This window comes from Macaca thibetana, chromosome 3 (assembly GCF_024542745.1).
Source record: "Macaca thibetana thibetana isolate TM-01 chromosome 3, ASM2454274v1, whole genome shotgun sequence".
Classification (NCBI taxonomy): Eukaryota; Metazoa; Chordata; class Mammalia; order Primates; family Cercopithecidae; genus Macaca; species Macaca thibetana.
In genome coordinates, this window is record NC_065580.1 from 156,983,558 (window position 1) to 157,000,292 (window position 16,735).

A 16,735-nucleotide genomic window follows, 5' to 3' on the forward strand; every position below is an offset into this window, starting at 1 on the left:
GGAGAGGAAGGACACTAGGTGTGCAGCAGGAGCACTGACCCCAATGCTGGAGTGGCAGTGGCCCCAGCTCTAGATTCATGTAGACAGAGAATATGTGCCCGTTTGTGTAAGACATTGTGAAAGGGATTCCAACATTCATTAGGAGGCCAATCTGAAAAGTCTTTATTGCTCTTAAGATTCTGTGAATCTGGGACTTTAAATTTTTTCTTGGCTTGTCTCAGACTGTCTTCTCACCCTTAATGAAAGTGTGACCCAGATGAGACTCTGCCATCTTCTTTTTGCACTCTCACTATGGGGATATGAAAAACACCCAGACCCTCATCTCAGCCGTGGCATCTTTCCAAACTTGATTCCAAATTTGCCTCTGAACAGCCTCACCTAATGTCCCCCGATATTGAAACTAGATGAGTCTCTCCCCAAATTGCTGCTTCCATGTTGTTTTAGACCATTCCTGTCACTCATGTTACTACATCTAGCTCTGCATATCCCAAATCTTGCCCTTTTCCTGGACTCCTTGCAACTCCTCCTTGTCCCACTGTACACCTGGTAGGACTCTGATTCTTACAGATTTCCTCTATCTTCACATTATAATGGTACCCACACAACCGCTGCTCTCTCTTCCAATGCTCAGAGCTTCTCACTTGGACTAAGGACTAAGAAGCTTTCAATAAGTCCCAGGCCACCACCTCCCCATTCAGAGCATTCTGGATTGCCCGGTGGACGCTAGTTCACAGTACCCACACCCATCCACCACCCACCTCTGCCGTTCTTTTTCCTCTCTCCCCTTGGCCCAGGTAGAAGCTTTCAGGTCAGTAATACAAAGTCACATCTTAGCTCTTTAATGTCTAGACTGTGCACCAGACCACCATCCTGGCAACTTCTCTGTCCAGTCAAACTGACCTAGTCATTACTTCTCAAATGGGCTCATAATTCCAATGCATGTGAATTCTCTGCATGGAGCACACTGCCTGTTCATGTCAAAACTCCCCACGTCCCATGCTCCTTTAAGGTAGAGTCAGTGTTAGGTTGAGGGAAGGGTTGACCCAAACGGCTTTGGGCATCTAGACCTGTGAAAGACCTGAGCCTGGGGGAGGATGCCTGCACGTGGCAGCCAAGAGAGGTCTGCTGTTGGCATGGCAGTCATTGCAGGGAGCTCTTTTCTCCCTGCTGGACACTGCAATTCCTTAGTATGTTGCCATGACCAGCTCATAGGAGAGAGCTTGATGACTGACCGAGAATAGGAAAAGGAGAATTATTGTGGTGGGCAGAATGAGGAGAGCAGTTGATTCTGAAGACAATTGAGGCTGATAACTCTTCCAAGTGTGAACTGAAGTGGGATGTTTACTCCTTGAATTTGTTTCCCCCTTTTTAGAGTATTGTACCAGCCACTGCTTGGTAGTTCCCTGGAGCTAATTAAGTCCAAGCTTCTGGCGGCATTATATGTATGCGTGTATATATATGTATACACACACACATGAAGTATATATAAGCACATATATATATATACTTTGTAAGTGTTAAGTCATTCGGGGAAAGAGGAAATTCATTATATTTGCTGTGTCTTTGCAGATAAGTATAAAGACATGAACTGGGAAATCCAATGCTATTTTGCTTTCTTTTCTTTGCTGTGTGGGTGGAGTAGATGGGCCCTGTTTCATTTCCCAGACTGAACCCATCTATGCACAAAACCAGGCCCCATCTTGGGGTTACCATTGGGACTGGCCGACTTAACGAACTAAGCTTGGCTCATGGCGAGGACAGCCTCTACGTGGTCATTCTGTGACTGTCCACGTCTTTCAGAAATAGCATGCTGCTCACTGTGCAGAGACTGACCACGTTTGCCAGCCCCCAAAGGCATGAGATGGAAATGCTCCCACATATGTATTCTTTCACTGCAGAGCTGGTCACACCGTCAGTTGAGTCCATTTCCGGAAAGTTCTGTTCATTGAACAGTATACTTAGCATCAAGACTTTTTAGAGAGCAATGAAATAAAAAAGAAAGGAAGGTTTTTGTGCTCTAAGTAAGGAAACATTCATTTTTGCCAGGACCAAATGTGTAAAAAGAATAAATTATATTTTAAGGGAAACGGGAATTTCAAAATAGCACCACCAAAAAAAATTGGATTTTTTTTTTCTACACTTTTAGTCAGGATTCCTTCTGTCAGGAGTGATAACCAGGTCTTGGTAAACAATGTCCTCAGAGAAAAAAAAAATGAAGTTTTTTTTATTTCTGAATTCGAAATAAACATCTAAGTTTCCAGGAACATTTATATTTCATTTATACAATTCTTTGGTCAACCCGAGGAACTCAGAGCTCTATAATAATGCCACTTACTTCTGATATTTTGATAACAAAAAGCATGGGTTTGTTCAACATAAATGATATACTTTCTTTTTTTTTTTTTTTTTTTTTTTTTTTTTTTGAGACTGAGTCTGGCTCTGTCGCCCAGGCTGGAGTGCAGTGGCCGGATCTGATATACTTTCAAAATGTTAATTTTCTGACTACCGAAAATAAAATTGGATTTCCTAGAAGTTACTGTAGGCTGGAATAAAACATTTAGTAGATGTCTGAGAATGTTATAATCATAGGATAGTTATGTTGATCTTTTTGTAATTAAAATAAGATATATTTTAAAAGTCTCATTTAGAAGAAATAAGGACTCCATAAAACTCGAGGTCATTAGTAGTAATCTGGGTATATGATTGTGTTTAAAAATGACTGTTGTGATCTGACTGTAGAGTATTTGTCATAAATGCCTAAGTGAATGTTAATGAGTTATTTACCATGTACTAATGTTAACTTTCTTTCCCCAGATGCAAAGAGTTTAGCTGAAATGCTCATGAGGTAAGAACAAGACCCCAGATACCATGTTTGAAAGAACAATTTCCAACTTGCCTTGATAATTTCTTTTCTTTTTTAATAATGGCAGTCTGAAATGGATAATATCTTTTCTTTTTAGAAAAGAATGCAATTTCCTATACATTCCAAAATATTTATGTAATACCTCGCTGAAGTTGTAGATGAAAATGATATATTTGTAGACATGTCTTGTTGGCTGGACACAACCAATAGAAGGCTTCCATTAGCCGGGGAACAGAGGCACATAAAGAGGAAGTAGCTTTAGTTTTGCCTTCACCTAAATTTACTACTCATGAGGTCAAGCCGTCTTTCTAACAGAGTCATCCAAGTTAAAAGAAAAGCACAAAAGGAGTGTGCTGTGCCCCATGCTCTTCAAAGGTTCTGGGTCTCCATCAACACCCTCCACCAGGGCACCCATCAGCTCCTCTTACCACTGTCTATTCACTGTCTATTCTGGTCCTGGAAGTCATAGCCTTCATAGTTCATCCTCATGTTAGGAGTAGTCAGCACAGTAGTTGCCTCATTCATAACCGTGGAGGGGATGAATGAAGAGTGGTTATTGAGTAAGTACGAGAATGTTCACAACTGTGGAAGACAGAAATGCATCCTTCACAGCTTTCCTTTCACACGTCCACAGGCTTGTGATCGGCAAAGCTGTGACAAGCACGTTGCTTTCACGTCCCCAAACTCTATTTTCCACCCAGTCCCCCTCTTCAAACGTTCAGTTTTCTTGTGCTGTCCCACCTTTTTACTCTGTAAATAACGGAACACTCTGATATGAAGCATTTACACGTATGGATTAATTGCCTGATGTGTTACCTCAGCCTGATATTTGCATTTTAGGCCTTTCATATTGCAATGATTAAATGAAAAGTGAAAAAGGAAAATCAGAGTCTAGAAAATAAGTAGGGAAAATGGCAAGGACTCTGATGGTGAACTCAACATTGCCAGTTTAGGATGATTTATGTGGGAGAGAAAGAGGGTGGATCTAGGATCTCTTCCCACTCCCATCACCAATACATTTGGCTGTGACTTCCTTCTCCATCTACACATATAAAATTAGTACTTTTTTGTTATTTAAAAACTTCACATGTTCCATATCACTAGTATCTTTGAAGACCGAAGGCAGTAGTAGAATGCCGTTGGCACACAGATTCCATCCTACAGACATTTTGTTTGGCCATACTGTATTTTAAAACAACGTGAGTTGTAGGTAAAACAATACTATGAAGGATAACTCTTTTGTTGTTGTTGTTGGAGTTTTGCTCTTGTTGCCCAGGCTGGAGTGCAATGGCGTGGTCTCGGCTCACTGCAACCTCCAGCTCCCGGGTCAAGCGATTCTCCTGCCTCAGCCTCCCAAAGAGCTGGGATTACAGGCACCTACCATCATGCCTGGCTAATTTTTGTATTTTTAATAGAGACAGGGTTTCACCATGTTGGCCAGGCTGGTCTCGAACTCCTGACCTCCGGTGATTCACCCGCCTTGGCCTCCCAAAGCGCTGGGACTACAGGCTTGAGTCACCAGGGAAGGATAACTCTAAAATGCATTTGTTGTGACTGATCTGATGAACGTTGGTGCCATCTGCCACGATGAGGAAGATAGAGGCAGGCTATGGACTTTTGATTTTTTTGGAAGGTAGGTTGGGAGGAGGTGTTGATGGGAATGAAAAGACCTGTGTGGGTCATGTTGAATTTGGGATTATTTTTAAGGCATCCAGAGGAAGTGTCAAATAGACAACTGGTAGCAGAAATCTGGAGCTCAGAGGAAAAGCAAAGATGCCAATTCTCTCTACAGTATCTCCTTCACAAGGGGTACTTCATCACGCTTCCGGGAGAAGATCACAGACATTGCATGAGATGCCTTCAACCCGTGCTCTTTGTTCGTGTGACATTTATGGGTCACAGGGAATACATCCAAACACGCATGCACTTGTGTTGAGTAGATCTGACAAAACATGGAAAAGAAAGAAGTCAGAGTCACTTGACTTTTAATAACTAATCTACCTAATAAAAGAAATTGTCAAAGATAGACTTTAAAAATATGAATTAGTTGATGACATTTAAAATGAAGAGATTTCATATAAAATGTGGCTTTCTGGGCCGGGCGCGGTGGCTCACGCCTGTCATCCCAGCACTTTGGGAGGCCGAGGTGGGCGGATCATGAGGTCAGGAGATCGGGACCATCCTGGCTAACAGGGTGAAACCCCGTCTCTACTAAAAATACAAAAAATTAGCTGGGCGTGGTGGCGGGTGCCTGCAGTCCCAGCTGCTGGGGAGGCTGAGGCAGGAGAATGGTGTGAACCCAGGAGGCGGAGCTTGCAGTGAGCCGAGATCACGCCTCTGCACTCCAGCCTGGGCAACAGAGCAAGACTCCATCTCAAAAAAAAGAAAAAAAAAATTGGCTTTCTGATTTCTCTTGAAAATGCCCTGGCCATACTGGACACCGCTGAGGTCATAATGGTGCCTGGAGGTAGGCACAGTGCCCCTTTAGAATGGCGTGACTTTTGCTCACCACAGCAGCCCCCACCCCTGGCCTGCTTCACCAGTTCGTACACTGAGCACGACTCCTGCAGCCCCCCAGACAGCTTCTCCTCCCCTCAGCTGTGCTCTGCACAACCTACCCTGGCCCCTCCCCTATCTACTTCCAAACTGTAAATCATGCCTTTGTCCAGAGGCTGTGAAACTGCAGGCTATATTTTCTGACATGTTCAACATTTGTTCAGTTAGGATGATTGCTTTTTCACTTCTCCTGATGTTCTAGAGTGTATTCCTACTCCTTCTCCCTAGCCTCTGAGAAAGACATTAGCAAGCATCCTCTATAAACAGGGTAGTGCTGTGGTTGCAAGACCATCTGTTGATAAGAGGAGGAATTAATTATGGTCTTCCTATTGCCAGTTGCCAGGATGAATTAGGAACAGTAAAACCAGTAATCACAACCACTTATGATAGTTACAGTGGTTTTCCTTCAAATGGTCAAAGTGATTGAAAAGGAAGAGAATTTTCAAGCTTCTCAAATAGGTGGATTTTTATGGGATTAATTTAGAAGTAAAAGCAAAGCTTTTACCCATGAAAGGTTCGTTCAATCTAAGTTTGGCAGGTGAATGGGCCAAGCACACAAAGACCTCGTTACCTAACTGGTCAATTTAGGATCAACCATTTTTGGACATGTCCCAAGGGGTCCAGACAAATCGTGTCCATTGGCAGAGAGGATACTGAACAGCTACCCCTGGTCTGTGCTGCTGTTGTCTCTGGAAGTCAAAGGAGCTGGCAGCCTGGTACAGTAAGAATATGAACCACAAGTCTATGTTCTAGGCCCCGTGTGGCCATAAGCTGGTTTTCAGATCTCAGCAGGTCATTTTACCACTTTGTGTCTTGATTTCCTTACCTAAAAAATAAAAATAAAATATTCAACATTGTTTCTAGCTTTATCACTCCATGTTCTGTGTTCTAGGTGAATGTAACATTTATTTTTCAACCATTTTCTACCAAGAAGTATCTGCGTATTTCAGGGAGATTAGCTGAGGGCCAGGCCAGGAAGGCAGGTGAGACAGCAGAACATACCACTCAGCCTGGGTCCCCAGGGATCCCTGGCATGGCAGCATCACCCATTGCTGAGCTTCATGCTCCTAGATACCCACCTATTTTACCCATGCACATCACCCCAGGGAAGAGAGACTGCATCCCTCACACCCAGATAGAAAGGTTGTCCTTTTATATTTTTATGCAAGATTTAAAAAAAGAAACAGCCTTCTAAGAGGTGCTTGCTCTAAAGAGCTAACCTGTATACTGTAGAGAGCTAACATGTATAATGTTTAAGGTCCAGGAATCAGTATTAGTGAGTGAGTTGGGTGTAAGTAGAAAAAGGTTCAAATGGAATGGTCAAATTAGTTTAGCTTTTTTGATGTTCGTATTTTTGTGCACATAAAAAATCTCTACCCTAGTGTTATAATGAGCTATGCTCTTAACAGTCCCATAGTCATTTGTACATTTAAGGAGTGTTCTGTGTCATATTTGGGAGGATGATGGACTATTAAGACTTTGAAGAGTGGCAGTGGCTGCAAATAATTGATTGGCTAAGCCGGGAAATTCTCTGCCCTGTGAAACCCCCTCTGCTCTCCTCTTCTTCTCATTTTAATCAAACAACCAGATGGCAAATAAATGGATGGTTGAAGATTATAGCTCAATAATAACTAATATATTTAGCATGATCATATGCCATGCCAAAAAGATGCAATTTTTGCTTCCACAGTGAAAACATTTGGACTCTTTTTTCCAGGTTGCAAATGAGGTTTGTTCAAATCACTTTTTTAAGGTTTGCTGCCATTCTAATGACCAATTGTTATCATTTTTGAGGTTCACAGAACACAGAGTGATAAATATAAATGTAACAATAGATTGTCAAAAATGACAGCAAATATTAAGTAATGGAATAACTTAGTTGGAATCCAATGACCCTTTTAGAATGAGAAGGATATTATTGCCTCATAACAAAGTCACTCAGCTCACATTGTGCCCTCAAAATAAATCAGTGTGAGGATTTACTTAATAGATATTTATTGAGCACTTACTTTGGCCATATACTGTTCTAAGTCCTAGGGAGACGCAGGAAACAGAGCAGGTGAAGAAAACCCTGGTGGAGCATATTTTCCAGTGAGGGAGGCAGATAATGGATAAGATAAATCAGTTAAGTATATACTAGAGAGTAATAAGTGCCAAGGAGACAAAATTAAACAGAGAATGGGGAGAGGACTCATGAGACATCCCCATCACATGGCCAGCCTGGCTCCATTGGAAAGATGGCATCTGAGTTGAGCTTTGCAAGGAGGGAGCCAGCTATGGGGGTTTTGGGGGTAGCAGGAGAAGTGTGTTCTAAACAAAGGGAGCAGCCAAGTGCAAAGAGAAAGAACTGTGAGTCCAACTGAGTGCAGTGGCTCACACCTGTAATCCCAGCACTTCGGGAGGCCAAGGCGGGCTGATCACGAGGTCAGGAGATCGAGACCATCCTGGCTAACAGGGTGAAACTCTGTCTCTACTAAAAATACAAAAAAAAAAAAAAAAATAGCCAGACGTGGTAGCAGGCACCTGTAGTCCCAGCTACTCAGGAGGCTGAGGCAGGAGAATGGTGTGAACTTGGGAGGCAGAGCTTGCAGTGAGCCGAGATCGCACCACTACATTCCAGCCTGGGCAACAGTGCACGACTCCGTCTCAAAAAAAAAAAAAAGACCGCAGTGAACTGTGATTGCACCACTGCACTCCAGCCTGGGTGACAGAGCAAGACCCTGTCTCTAAAAAAAAACAACAATCACAACAACAACAAAAAACAATTAGCTTCTGAATCTCAAGGTTTGTTGGGCCATTTTCTTATAGTCTTCTGAGGAGGAAGAATTTACCTCCAGCCTTGGTCGTCCTGGCTCGCAGGGTCGAATCATGTTCTAAATCTTGATGCCAGCCAGTCGTGGCGGTTCACAGCCGTTATTTAGCCTGCTTCCTGTGGCAGTCTGGTAGCAGACCCCTTATTGTTGTTTAAGTATAGCCTGCACTTGGTGTTCATCGCTATTTAATAGAGCAGCCGCTGACTGCCTCATAACTATTCATGAAGAGCAGAAGGAACTAGCTCACACTTCTATTTTTGGTGCAAGGACAAGCTCAAGTCTCTAGTGAGGTTTCTAAACAGATCTTTGGGATATTCACAGAGGAGTAGTTCCCCATATGTTTTTGTGGAAATATAGCTTGTCTAAGCATGCCGTAAGTGCACACCCCCAAGTAACCAAAATGCTCTTCATTTTATATGATTATTTGAATTTTTTTGTTACTCTCTTTTTAAAAAAATCAATAAATGAGAAGTGAGTTAAGTAATTTGAAAGAGCACAGAGACCATGTGAAAAATCAGGACAAAACGTTTGAATTTGGGCTCTGCATAATTAGCATGATGTAGGTACATAACCCAGTTCCTCATCTGCAGAGCAAGAAATCTGGTTCAAGATCAAGTCCTAAGTAGAAATGTTGCACCTTTCAGAAGTTGTCTTTCTCATGGGATAATTTGCTTTTCCTCAAATGAGGAGTATACATGGATCTCATCAGGCAAACATCTAAGGGGGTACTTGAGTGAACTTCACTTTGGGATAATTAAGGTTCTGTCCACCACTTGGTTCAAGAATGGATGAGTCCTCATTAACAAGGAAGGATCGGTGGAGGCAGAGCCCTGGGACTTGGGGTGAATGGCTTGGTTAGAGGGGAAAGCATTTAAAATGTAGCGTGAGTATTCCTATTTCGGTCTCCATTGAAAGTAACGCAGAGGTAAACTATTATTGAGTTAACTAGGCTCCGGAAATCTTTGTCAAAACCAGTGTTAACAACAATTGAGCTGGACTGATGGATGCCATAGATTATGCCATTGATTGGATTATCCAAGGGACTGTTACTTCTTACAGGATGCTTTAGCAAATACTATTTGAACATCTAGTAAAGTCTTATTATTCTGTAAAGACTGAACAACCGCCCTTCTAATGTGGATTGCTAATTAAGGTCTTTATTGACTTTCTTAGATTTTTGTGCAACGTGGAGATTTTTTTTAACTGCAGGCCATAACTGAATACAATTCTACCATGCAGTTTTACTACTTATTTTCATTTACTTTTAGAGAACAGCTCACTCTAAGAGTAATTTTCTGGAACACAAATTTTGAGATTGAATTATGATAGTAATTGCTTTTCTTTTTTCTATTCTAAAATGTACTATCAGTTAGGAAAACTAATGTCAGGGAAGCTAACAAGGTTTGTGATTTGCTTCTAGAACAAACATAAAATGACACCAGATATAAATACAAATCCATTAGTAAAACTCCCATCCGACAAACAGCTGGTGCACGTGCTTTTTCCCTCACCATCTTTGGAATATCTGGTGCTCTATTCCTCACCCTCACTGGAATATCTCATATGTGACAAATGAAAATGCTGTTGGTTTTTAATTGCTTTTCATTTGTTTCATTTAGCATTTACACAAGAAATGAGAACTTTCTAAAGATTCTATTGATGTAGAGCCAGTCTCTACTGACAATTTGTATTTTCTGAAACTCCCCAGCCAGCTGAAATTTAATATTAATAAATAACATTTGAATGAAGGAAACATTTTCATAGTATGTACTTTTTCTGTTCCCCTCCCCACAAGGTATTGTATATTTAGACAATAAACTAAGTTGGTATACAGGTCCATGTTGGTAGAATGTTAACACTGAACTGGATTTGTTAATGCATTCCCCCATTTTATTCCCAGTAAGAATACCCGGACTTCAGATACCTTAAGCAAGCAGCAGCAAACCCTGCGAATGCACATCGACATTCCCAGGGCTCAGCTTTTGATTGAAGAGAGAGACACAATGGAGACCATCGGTAAGGTGCCCTATTTGCCACTTTACAGAAAGTGGCTGCCACAGCCATGCCGTCTCAATCCAAACCCCAGGGTGTGGGAAATATTAGACAGGAGAGTGTCTTGAAGGCTACATGAGTACAAAAGCTAGAAAGCAGAGAATTGTTCTTGTGAAGAAGGGTAAGTACCAGCAAATGTGCAGAAAATTTGACTTATATCTACCACCATATATGCCAATATGCCATTCATTTCCAGGCATTTGGGACAGAAATCCCCCAGCTCTGATCCATTTGGGATCTTTCCAGGGGAGGCTATGGATGCCACTCCAAGGAATAAACATCTGTAATCAAATACACATCAATCCAGAAGGCCTGCACTCTAAAGCCCCAGGTTGAAAATCCACTCTGTGCCCCCCTCATCAACTCTGATAACGCAAGCCGTCCTTAAAGAAAACTTTTAAACTATACTTAACACTTAAACAAACACATGTCTTTGTACAGGACATCTTCCCCCACACCCATGCCCCAGAAACATCCTGCAGCTGTTTCCCCAGCAGCACTTTGGAAAAAAACACCAGGGCCCTAGTCTTAGGGTTTCAGAACAGCCACCTGGAGGTTTCCTGGCTTGTTCACCCAGAACCCAGGTGTCTTCACTCTTCCCAGCCTCTTTCCACCTGAAGTCCATTACCCCACACTGCCTCCCTCGATTATTCTATTTATTCTGGAGTGAAATACCTTATATTTCCTTTCCAATAATAATGAGAAGAATAGCTAACATGTATTGAGAATTCTGTAAATGTCACATAGTTTTTGTAAGCACTTCGTGTGCATTACTTAGTTTAACCTTTCAGCCAACCTATGAAAGAAGTCTTGCTTTTGTAACCAAGATGTGGAGAGGTCTGTGTAGCATTCCAAGGTCACAGAGACAGGCGCAGAACCAGGTTCCCCACCTGGCCACACTCACCACCGTGCTGTCTGTCTCCAGTGACAGCTAGCACAGCAGCAGGCCACCTGCTTCCACACGAACAGGCTGCTTCCAAGAAAGCCTCAACCAGAAGTTACCCAAGCTTTTAAGTGCCCATGGAAACCCTCTGAGGCAGGCTCCAAGGCTGCCTCTTTTCAAACCTGGCTATGTTTGTTTTGGAAGGTGTTGGCTGGCATGGGTTCCAGGGCAACCCTTCCTTGTGGTCTGTATAAACTGCCTGACTCAGCACATAGCCCGGCTGCCTCCTGCCAGGAAGGCAGTGGTAAGAGGCCACGTGAGCAGCACACCTCCTCCATCAACCCTTGCCCTTCTGCTGCCCCGCCCACCACTGGCGACATCTTGACCTAATGGCTCCTAAATTCTAAGGCCTGGGTTCTCCTAGCTGGAGTCGCATTTGGTCCAGGCATAGCAGCACTTAAAGCAAGACTGGTCAAGTCCAAAGTGGCTCTTGATGGGCTAACTTCAGTGAAACGCTTCAGTTAAACCATGTATATGAGGAGGCACTACCTGCCCTGAAGTACACAAGATTTTATTAGCTTGCTTATATCAGGATAAGGGATAAGCTACTATGTTTTGCTTTTGATAATCTTTTTTTGGGAAAGGGAAAGGTAGACCTGGAATCTCTTTTGTTTCACCCAGTAGATTGGGCATTAAAACTAAAAATTTCCTTTGAAAAAATTTCAAAAATCAGAATGTAATTCCTTTGACCATGTAATTTTATAAGCCCTTTATATGCATTGTTTAATTTAACCCTTCCAGCCAACATAGGAAAAGGTTCTTTTGTAACTGAGACGTAGAGAGGTTACATAGCTTGTGGAGGTCACCATGGTTATATAACACGGTTACAGTATTTGCTAAATGCGCCTCACTAGAGTTAATAATCCTACATATGGCTATGAAAATAGATAGGCAGATGCCATGAGTGGTCTATGGCCTGCTAGGAGCTTGTCACTGGGGGCTTAACACCAGAGAAATTCTGCCAGTCATTTCCATTTGTAAATATGACCCTTAGCCAGAGATCCATCCCAGTCCATGCAGGATCATCTATCAGCGAGAGCCCTTGACCTCCTTGTGATGCCTAACAATTGGTCGATGGCATTTTCTAATTACTGGGAAGTAGAACTGTGGTGCTTTAAAATGCTCCAGGCTCTGACTACAAGAATCCAATATTACAGTGACATTAATTTCCAACTAGTATGAATGGTTAACCTCATGATCAGATGGGTGCCCAAAATTTTCCATGAAAAGTGTGTAACCCAGCCCCACAGATCATCTGGTGTGATCTAAAAAGGCCTGCATGCTAGAAACTGTGATACTTCCCATCATTAATGAAAAACAAATGTAGACATGGAGCCTCTGGTGCTGGGTCCACTTGTAGGACACTGTCTCTGTGGAAGAGCCACCCTCTTGGAGGAGTCAAGTGACCGCCACGGGGCCGGACCTCCAGGCCAAGCCCTGGCTCCTGCTGTGGTGCCACCCTCACCGCACCACACGCTGGGATACTCACAGACATCTTGGCAGCCTTTCCTCTATTTCTCTGCCAAGAAATTTTATTCTAACTTCGGAGGCTTTCCTTTCCTGCCAGAGCCTGAGTAATTGGATTTTGTAAGGTTCATTCTGTTCAGAGCCTTTTTTGGGCATGGGCGTCGAGCTGTGTTGTTTACGACTTTCGCATCCCTGTTGCAGTGTCAGGGCAGGCTGCAGCGTGGTCCCTGCTGACTGATAAACTCCCAGCAACAGCATCCTGGGCTGCAGTCTTTGAAAATTTATGAAAAATCTATATATCCTAGCCAAAGTCTCCCTTGGAGTAAAAAAGCTCTTTAAAAAGTATGGAACATATCACGAGGTAGTAATGAGAACCCTGGACCACCAAATAATGACCCAGCTCAAACAGCGGCTCCTGCTCCAAAGACTGAGATGCCCAGAACCCATCCAAACCCAGGCTCCTGCCTTGCTCACCTTCAAGTGCCCACGGCAGTAGGACTTGGGAAGTCTGACAAGTGAATCACGTAGGAGAAGTCAGTTAATGGATGTTCTAGAGTGATTAAAGCTTACAGGAGGTGGGAAGGAAAGGAACATACCTTGAGTCCTTTAAAATAGAGGAATCAATAAGCTCTGAAGACTGGCATGTTTTCTTCTCTTTATTTCGCCTCCAAACATTTGCCAAGTTCAGAATAAGAGCAAGCCTCAGTAGAGAGAACTGCAGTGGCGATTTTCTAGTCCTGCAAACAGAGCTTCCCAGCAGCCAAAGGGATCCATCTTCACTGACAGCCTCATCACTGGTGAGGGGGCTGGCGCTGCAGATGATGTCTCAGAGAAGCTTTTGACAAACACATAAATCCAGAGTTCACATCAATGTTAGCTTAATGAAAAACCAAGCGCAAAGAGAAGGAAGAGCTCCTTCTCTGCGTAGTCATGGTTCTTCTTAGCTCAGTGCTCCCAAAACCAACCCCTAGGAAGAAGCTTCTTTTTTTTTTTTTTTTTTAATTTATTTATTATTATCATACTTTAAGTTGTAGGGTACATGTGCATAACGTGCAGCCATCCCATTACTGGGTATATACCCAAAGGATTATAAATTATGCTGCTATAAAGACACATGCACACGTATGTTTATTGCAGCACTATTCACAATAGCAAAGACTTGGAATCAACCCAAATGTCCATCAGTGACAGACTGGATTAAGAAAATCTGGCACATATATACCATGGAATACTATGCAGCCATCAAAAAGGATGAGTTTGAGTCCTTTGTAGGGACTTGGATGCAGCTAGAATCCATCATTCTTAGCAAACTATCACAAGAACAGAAAACCAAACACCGCATGTTCTCACTCATAGATGGGAACTGAACAATGAGAACACTCGGACTTGGGAAGGGGAACATCACACACCGGGGCCTATCATGGGGAGGGGGGAGGGGGGAGGGATTGCATTGGGAGTTATACCTGATGTAAATGACGAGTTGATGGGTGCAGCACAGCAACATGGCACAAGGAAGAAGCTTCTATTCCTAGCACTCTAGAGTAATGCTGATTCAGTGCTTGAATTTGCAATCATTTTTGTCACTTTAGATGAGGCTATTCTTGTGGTTGTCATTAACAGTAACACAAGTGCCTCAGGAGAGAAAAGGCCAGGGAGTCGTTGGAAGGGAGGTAAACGTGTTTGGCTTTCTGTCTGTGTTCCTGCCGTTCTGTAGATGATCGCTCCACGGTTCTGTTGACGGATGCTGACTTTGGAGAGGCAGCGAAGCAGAAGTCCCTGACGGTCACTCACACGGTCCATTACCAATCGGTGTCTCAGGCCACTGGGCCCTTAGTGGATGTTTCAGATGCTCGGCCGGGAACGAGTGAGTGGTCAACAACACTTAAAATGTGTGGGTGTTAACAACGCTGAAAACATAGTAATGCTCTTTCTCTCTCAAATGAAAATGTGTGGCTTTTCATACCTGTGCCTGAGAAACAAATGGGTATAACAACATCTCTAGTTGGGATAATGAGCTGTTATGGATGGATCTTGGCTATTATCATGTCAGTTGAATTACTGTTAGTATTGGTTTACTATAAAAAGTGCTAGAAATTTCAGGTACATGTATTTTTTTTTTTTAATTTAGGCAACACAGAAAAGGAAGAAGGTAATCCACATTAGTGTGTATCTGCCGTGTGCCAGTATTGGGATAGAAAGATGATGTCATGCAAGTTATCTTTGCAACAATCCTGTAAGATACCTACTCATAAAGTCGGTATCATAGCCTCTATTCTGCAGATGAGAAAACTGTAGCCTCAGATAAATTATGCAAATGCATAAAGTTGCACACATAAGTAGTAAAACCAAGATTCAGCAACAGACCTGTCTATCCCCAAAGCTTATGCTTTTCCCCCTAAACATGCTGTTTGAGAAAAATTATAGTTCTGGTTAATGTGAAGATTATGTTGGATTCTGTTATTAATATTTGCATCCATAATATATGGAAATTAATTACTGCAATGAAGGTGAATCCCCTAATATGTATGTAGAGCTTATTAATTAGATATTCTTATTTCTTCATAATTGGAATTGTTCCTAAATCTCTTTACAGACTGAGAAATTAATGTCCTGATTATTATCATTTTGGAAGCTTTGATGTCTAGCTTTCAAATCTCGAATCAATTTCTTTGCAAAAATTTACATTCTTAGTGTGTTATTATTAGAAAAATAAATATTATAATGTTAAAAGCTATTCTTCATAAATCCTAGCTTGAGAAGCATTTGCAAAATGCAGTGAGCTTTATGAAGTAAACCCGTTGCCTACAAAATAACATTGTAATATACAGAAAACAGTTTCAGCAGGCATTGAAATTCATTTAAAAAATGTTTTCAAGAACATTCTACATTCGAAAGAAGTCTTTTACCTCTTCCTTTTGTCTAATCTTCTTCCCCCCTTTCTTCTTTGATCACATTAGTACATTCTGAAGACATAAACGGGATATGAGTGGGAATTAGCTTTGCAAAGGGGTGTGTGCCGGAGCCTTGCTCTTAAAAAATGATTCAGGCCGGGCGCAGTGGCTCACGCCTGTAATCCCAGCACTTTGGGAGGCTGAGGCGGGCAGATCACGAGGTCAGGAGATCGAGACCATCCTGGCTAACACGGAGAAAACCCTGTCTCTACTAAAAATACAAAATAGTAGCCGGCCTGGTGGCAGGTGCCTGTAGTCCCAACTACTCAGAAGGCTGAGGCAGGAGAATGGCGTGAACCCGGAAGGCAGAGCTTGCATTGAGCCGAGACTGCACCACTGCACTCCAGCCTGGGTGACAGAGCAAGACTCTGTCTCAAAAAAAAAAAAAAAGATTCAAGGACTTTGACGTCTCTTCAGCCATTGGCTTCTCCACTGTGAACTGCCTGGTGTGGCTTGCTGCTACTTCAAGACACTGCTCCAATGGGTTTAAGAGCCACTTTTTTGCTGCTACATCAGAAAAAGTTATAGATATTGAAAGGATTCGATTTTTAGAGCGATGCAGCCTTGGCTTCAGCATTCTGTTAGAAACGGTAGCGGAAGAGTAGGCAAAAGAGACAACAGAGCAGATGCCCTGGGTCTCATTCTCCACCTTTACATGCATCAGGATCACCTGGTGCCTATTTAAAATATCAATTCCAGGCCTCCACCAAGAGATTCTGGCCTAAGAATCTGCATGGTGACAGATACCCTGGGTGATTCTAATGCTGGCTGTTTGGACCCCACATTGAGAAACACTGCCGCAAGGGTTAGAAATGTTTCCTGTGTGTAACGCAGCAGGGCAGGACCCCTCCAGCACATCAGTTCTTCCTGCCAGGTAAAAAGCAACGTGCATTTCTACTTTCCTTTCAATGGTCAGCTAGCAGCCGAGAATGCATAAAGCTAGTCATAAATAGTTAAGACAGGAGAAGAAGCAGCCCAAAACAAAAGCACTGGCAACCTTCCGGCTGCATGGTCAGCCCCAGAATAATGGAGAAGTTGATTTGTTGGCATGTAAAATATCAACAGAGACATGAACCTGAGTCACAGCAGA

General features: G+C 42.6%; 1 protein-coding gene across 2 annotated transcripts in view; it reads left to right on the forward strand.

Annotated features, from left to right (window-relative positions):
- DSCAM (DS cell adhesion molecule) overlaps positions 1–16,735 on the forward strand; it is an 861,731-nt gene that overhangs the window by 818,285 nt on the left and 26,711 nt on the right. For both annotated transcript variants that reach the window (XM_050784546.1, XM_050784547.1), the window contains 3 exons: positions 2,815–2,845; positions 10,133–10,248; positions 14,409–14,558. In XM_050784546.1, the coding sequence (XP_050640503.1) occupies positions 2,815–2,845; positions 10,133–10,248; positions 14,409–14,558 (297 nt within the window). The remainder of the gene's footprint in view (positions 1–2,814; positions 2,846–10,132; positions 10,249–14,408; positions 14,559–16,735) is intronic.